The 7,078-nt window shown below is 35.4% G+C and overlaps 1 protein-coding gene across 1 annotated transcript in view; it reads right to left on the minus strand.

Annotated features, from left to right (window-relative positions):
- TRPC4 (transient receptor potential cation channel subfamily C member 4) overlaps positions 1 to 7,078 on the minus strand; it is a 227,990-nt gene that overhangs the window by 47,475 nt on the left and 173,437 nt on the right. The window contains exon 5 of the mRNA XM_027774091.1: positions 2,847 to 2,986. Within this exon, the coding sequence (XP_027629892.1) occupies positions 2,847 to 2,986 (140 nt within the window). The remainder of the gene's footprint in view (positions 1 to 2,846; positions 2,987 to 7,078) is intronic.

Below are 7,078 nucleotides of genomic sequence, written 5' to 3' on the forward strand. Positions count from 1 at the left end.
AAGCGCACGCACCTTATAGTGAAAACCTCTCCAAAAAAAAAAAAAAAAGCATCTTATGCTAATTCACCCTGCTAAATTATGTACAGAGAAAATTTTTCAATTATTGCATTTGAAAATAAGTGCTTAAGTTTTAACAGAACTAATGTTGTATTAAAACAATGTATTATCAAAAAACTAAAGTGTATTATACATCATTGTAATTATATAGAAAATATAGACTTACATATAATCAGGATGCTAAGAATTTTTATATGGCCTTCTATGAGGGGAGTTTGAATGTTAATAAACATGTTCTCCACTTTAAGAACTACTAGTAAATGTCTGTTCTACCGTAGTATTACCACATTAGCCTTATTTACATGCACAGCGCTATAAAGGGATGATGATTGAGGTCAGATAAACACACATCACCTTGCAATTTTATAAAAAGCAACTAACTGCTCTTAAGCAATTAGGTAGCCCTTGAAAAGACCTATAGGCAAAATTACTCCAAAAACAAATGGTGTACATTATGGTACCCTTTTGTAAATTATGGTAAATCTTTATGGTAACTTTACATACAGCCTTGAAAAAATAAAGCGTGTTTATCTATAGATAGATAGATATAGATAAGTCTGAATTGACTTAAGAAATCGACTTAAGAAATTGTCATGAATAAAGGCATGTTAAATAATAAGGGGCCAGCTGGTGGTGTGGTGGTTAAGGTGGCTGAATGCCACATGGGTGACTGAGCAGTTTGAGTCTTGGACTCAGCTGCTTGAAAAACATGCCAGACATGTATGCATGCATGTCGAAAATCCTGAAAGAAAGGAGAAGCAGAGAAGATACTGTAGCAAGACCATCTCCCATGGAGGGGGGTGCTTTCTCACTGTCTCTCTGGTAAGCAAATATACCTGTTAACAAAATAAAATTAAAAAAAAGAAAAAGGAATAATAGGTATAAGAGCCTTATATTCTTTTAAAAAATGCGTTTTTAAAGAAATACACTATGAGGGGAGAAAAAAAAATAAAAATGTATTATTAGGACCAGAAGATGCATAATGATTATATTGCTGGACTCCCATATAGTCAATCATGGTTTGAATCCCAGACACGGTGACTTAAAAACTCATGCTGGTGTGTGCGCATGCATGCCCAAGATCCTGAGAGGAGAATGGAAAAGGGATCGCGGTGTGGTCATCCCTCCTTGAGTGGGTAATTTCTCACTTTCTGTCTCTCTGTCTCTGTTTCTCCAGCAAGCACATGCGCCCTATAGCAAAAAATCTCTCTCTGAAAAAAACATTATCATTATCTTTTTAATTTTCATTTCTGAAACATTTTTTTTTTCCTTAAAAACCAAGACAAATCCACAAGAAAAGCTTAGGCTTACACAGGGTCAGGATCATCAATGCACTGTTCCATCTCTATATCTTATCCCACTGGAAGAGCCATGGTGAAGAAAACACAAGATTAAATCAAGCACAAGAGAAAAATGGTACAATCAAGACATGCAAACAGTTGCTACAGGAGGCTACAGCTGGTATAACACAACATACGGTTTTACAGGACAATTTTTCTTTTTTTAAGTAAGTAGGAATACACTCTAAAATAGAGATTAAGCATACAGTATAGTGTTATGGTTTGAATCTGTCCCCCAGAGGTTCATGTGTTAGAAATATAACTACCTTTTTACTGGGATTAAGAGGATGGAACTTAATCCTATTATGGAATTGAGAGGTGACACCTTTGGGAGAAGACTAGGACCAGGATAGGGTCCCCATGGTTGGATATTGGTGGATTTATAAAGAAACACAGTCCCAACATAGACATGCAAAACCTTGCCATGTGTTACAAGTTTTTGCCATGTGATTCCTTCATTTCGGGATGCTGCAATTTTGATCCTATCATACATGAATATTGCACAGAGAGACTTAGGCCACTATTTTAAGAACAAGACTAAATGAGCAAGAGTTCACGTTCATGTTAGCATTTTTTAGTTCAGATTGTTAAATCGCATGCATTATTCATGTAACAACCAATTAGACACTCTTTGTTTCTGTTTTTCTTTTTTCTAATTCACTAAGCATTTTGAAATTTTTTTTTTTTGAAGAGAAAAAGGAAAATAGAAAAAGAAAAGGCAAGAAGAGAAGATAATAATTTGATTTGGAAAGAAAACTCCACAAAGTACAATTGTCATTACAGAACAAAACTGTTTTATGTAAATTATGTGATGGGGATAAGATTGATGGTGTACAAAATCTGGGGGTGTAATGGGTGTGTGAGATTTCAGGTACTGTCATGTTGAATGGGATGAGGAGAAAGGAATTGTATTCTGCTTTAATTATATTAAACCATATTAGTTTAAACTGAAATAAAAATTTCAATGCTTTGAAAGAGTAATATTTTGATCTGACTATGAAACTTTATCTATTAGTTATAACTGATAAAAATAGATTTTAGACACCAAAATTTAAAGTGTTTGAGGTAGAATTTCATCAGAAAAGGAAAACATTTAAAGCTAGAGCATCTATTGTGGATAATTTTGAGGCAGCATTCTATTTTAATGAAAGAAAAGTATATGATAAATCCTAAATATTTATCAAAACTTGTTTTGTAATATATTGGGTGGTTGGAAAAGTCATACACATTTTTGCATAGAAAAAGTAGAAAAAACATGTCATGACTTTTCATACAATTGAAAAGATTATGTAATGTTTATGTATTTTATCCCTATCTATCAATAAAATCATGAGCTGATAAATATCACTTGTGGATAAGGCTCTAGGTTAACTTTATTAATAAAATTAAGAGCAAATGAAGGTATATCATTATTAGAAGTTGTGCTTTATCAGCATAAATAATAGTTACCTTTACAAATGCAACAATTTTCAAGGAGATTGTTGCCAAATATAGAGAGTTCATCACAAAATCCATGAGATTCCACCAGTCATGGATGTAATCTTGAAGTCCACCATCCCACATCTGTTTAATTTCTCCCCATATAAAACCTGTAGGAATAGAAAGATTCATTGTAAGTGAATCAATCAAGCCACTGAAGACGAGACTTGAAATTTAACAATTATAGATCCTGAAGCTGTAAGAGCCCATATATTATAGTTACCCTTAGATGCAATGTCTATTTTTATAGGTGATAATATTGAGATCAAGACATATTTTGAAACTTTTAGACACTAAGCTATTTTTAGAAGATGCTATTAGGGTGGCCACACCTTCATCCATTTGATAAATTCATAAGAATTTGCAAATTTAAAAATTAAACTTTAATTCCTATATATATTTATATAAGAAATGGAAAAACTATACAAACAAATAAAATGGAAGATGTCATAACCTTTTCTCCTATCAAGTACCTTGAGATATATATTTTTCTCCCAAATCAAGGTAACCCAAAAATTCATGAAAAGCAGTTTGTCCTGCAAACATAGTTGGTTTTAGGTAATTAATCAAGGTACATTTTATACCCTTTTAAGCAGCTGGTGCCTTCAGAGACCCAACTTTAGTTTCAAGAAAGAATGGTTATCACTTTCATGCTAATTCATTAAAAGATATAGCAATAGCTTCAAAGCTATACCCAGAGTAAGTATAAATCTCTTCCTCTGTTATAGTCACATTTATAGTCACATTTATAGTAGGACATTTTAAAGCTTTTTGAAGTATTTACATAAAATATCAGCATAGATCATTATTTCCAGAATCTTACTCAAATGTTTTTATTCTACTTTTAGAACTTAATTATGAGAAAGAAAAATATCAAAAATATCTAGATAAATATGATATTATATTTACAGTAACACAAACAAACAGTGAGACTCTTTTAAGATTAAAATAGTCTGGAGCATAAACTGTGTAAATACAGAGTTCAGCCTCTGCTGAGGATGTAGAAAACTGGAAAAAGTATTGTCCCTATATTGCAAACAAGAAAAACTCACATTAATTATAAAATCATATCCTTTCATGCATTTATCAGAGAGATGAGAAACCAGAGATCCTGAACTTCAAAAAGAAAACAAAGCATATTGCACCAAAAGAACCATGCTATGAGCCTAAGGGCTTCTATGAACAATAGATGCTATTGCCATCCCACTGGTGGCAAAGTGCAGAGGGGAAGAGGCACTGGCCTTGCATAGCACAGTAAGACTTCAGCAAGTAAAACCTTTAAAACCAACTTTTTATTTTTTAAGCCATTTTATTTTTTAGAATGATTTTATGTAACTTTATTTATTTACTAACTTATTTTAATTTGACCAGAAGGGACAGAACAAGAGGAAGGAGAGAGAGAGAGAGACAGAGAGAGAGAGGAAAAGTGAAAAGGCAAGCTATCAGGTCTGGTACTCAAACTGCGATCAGCCAGGCGGTCAGTCATGTGGGAGTCCAGCTCCCTCAACCACCATGCCACCTGCCGGCCCCTTAAAACCAACTTCTAGAAAGGATGAGTGTGGGTTCATAGAAACCCTAGGAGCCGCAAACACAGGGGAATTTACACCCCTTGTGTATTCTTCTCCATAGACCCCACCCCCCCATCATTCAAGTGAAACAGTCTAGTGCAAGCTTGGAGGGACAAAGAGGCTGCTTCTGTGGGAGAGGCACAAAGTCCTACCCAGGCTCCTCCACACCAAGGAGCAAAACACTTTAGCTCTATGGAAGAGGCAGGAAACAGTCCTGCACCTGGGTTTCTATCAGTACCACCCCAGGTTTTCTACCACTGAGGGAGGGGCAGGAAACCCCTACATATGAACTACAAAGTTTGACTGCCCTGAAAAGGAAAGTACAGATTGCAGAGAGTGTTCCATCCCTAATGCCCAGACATTGACTTCCCTAAATCTGACCCTGAACCAAAACAACAGAGAAATCTTCCCTCCCTCATCACCAAGCCAACAACCACCAGGTATCAAGCAGAAGTTGATTAACACTGAAGGTGGGCCAGGAGCTTGAATAGAGAAGCTCTCTGAGACACATGTTCAGAGGAGGTCAAAATCTGAGTGGAGAAGGAATACTGAGAATAACCTGTTTCCCAGGTTAGGAAGAAGTTTATGGTGTGCTGACACTGTAGCAATCACAGAACCAAACTCAACTAAACTCCTGTCTGTATGACCGCAAGCCCCATGCTAATGCTCTAACATAAGAGGTATGCACACTTTTGGGAATAGATGCTATGTACTTCTGTAGTTTTCTGCATAGGTAAAATAAATAACACTGTGAAACACACACACACACACCACCACCACTACCATGTTGCATTTTATTATAACTATTAAAAACAAAACAAAACAATACTCCTAATGAAACTTCGGAAGAGAAAAAAGTTGCATACATGCTGGTCTATCATTAATTAATGAAAACTAGCACTGGTTATTTAAAATTTATTTTTCACCGTAAGTTACATTTCAATTCACAACTTAGGTAAAGACTGATTTTAGGTGAATTGACTATAGTGTGTAGGGTCTGCTATATGCCACTGCCTTACTCTAGATTTGGTGTTTATATCCTAGCTTCTCCGTTTTTCTTTGTTTTGTTTTGTTTTGTTTATTTTTTTTTATAGAGATTTTTGCTATAGGGTGTGTGTGTACTTGCTGGAGACAGAGAGTCAGAGATAGTAAGCAAAAGGTCACCCCTAGGGAGGATGGACATGCCATAATAACCTCTCCTCCATTCTCCTCTTGGGATTTTTGGCATGCATGCATATGCACCCAGTATGAGTTTCAAGGCATTGAGTCTGGGACTCTAACTGGGGTCAGCCATGTGGGAGTCCAGCAATGTAATTACTATACCATCTGCTGGTCCTGCTAGCTTCTCCTTTGAGTCTTTCATATGTATTTCTCTTGTAAGCTCAGACAGCATTGAGACATAATTGGGGAGGTGATAATAGTCACCACCTTTGTACTGAAGAAATGAGTTTATCATGACAATGAAATTTGATGCACTTCCTGGATTTTAGAGTTGGTGAAGGTTTAGAATTTTTTTTAGTCAAAGACAAAAAATTCTTGGCATACATGAGAACACTTCACTTTCTTACATCGAATTTTTTTAAAAATTTTCTTTAACCTGGATAAAATCTAAGAATCCAGCAGATGCCACAACCTACACCAGAAACCTAAGGCCCAAAGAAATAATGTAACCAGTGCTATGCTGCTAGAAAACACCAGGACTGGATTTGAATCTATATTATGTGTAGACAAGTTCTTTTTCTTGAGGTATCACACAGCATACCTTACTGTTTTATTTTGCATGGAACTCTGCTGATTTCCAGAAATTAGAAGATATGTGCATGTAACCAATGATCGAATGAATGCCTTTTAAGTTCACTTCCAACACAAGGCACAGTGATTAGAACTGGGTTATGTCAGGAAAATGAGGTGTCAAGCTCAACTCAGCAATCAGTTTGGTACTCTCTTCAAGTTTCATTGACCTCAACTCTAAAAAGAGAGATTTGGATAATACAACTTAAAAATAGTATGATTCTATCCCAACTGTATCAAAATTTTGCTCAAATCAGTCGTCACAATAGCTGCCATGAAAGATTAAAAACTGCCCTGTACAGAGGGCATAGCCTTGCTCTGGTTTGGCCCAGAAAGCACAAAATGTCTTTGATATGAAAGTACAGACAGACTTTGGAGCCAATGTAAGCAAGAATTTCCAGGCAATTAGAGTTACCTTGAAACAGAAATGGATTACCCTGTAACTGGTAATCTCTAAATGGATTAGAGATTCCAATCCAGACTCTGGAATATTTTCCATCGGTTATATTCTGGAGGAATTCTAGGAATGAGTAGAAACTTGGTCTACTTATTCTTTAAAGTTCTTTCCAACCAATTTGTGATTCAGTTGCTTTCACTTTTGTACATGAAAAATAAAATATATACAAATAAAATAAAATAAATCTTAAAGCATCTAATAACCAACCAAAGCTCCTTATAGATAAATTGCATTATCTCTGCATCTGCTTATACCAAACTGGAAACTCAGATGTGATTATTAACAGTCACCGAAATAGCTAACTTCAAATATTTTGTGGATAAGTAGGGAAGAAAGACACTGGTGTTAATTGCTGCTCAGGATTGAACGAGGCCCATTGGGAAAGA

The sequence above is a fragment of the Tupaia chinensis genome, unplaced genomic scaffold, assembly GCF_000334495.1.
Source record: "Tupaia chinensis unplaced genomic scaffold, TupChi_1.0 Scaffold000402_1, whole genome shotgun sequence".
Lineage (NCBI taxonomy): Eukaryota > Metazoa > Chordata > Mammalia > Scandentia > Tupaiidae > Tupaia > Tupaia belangeri.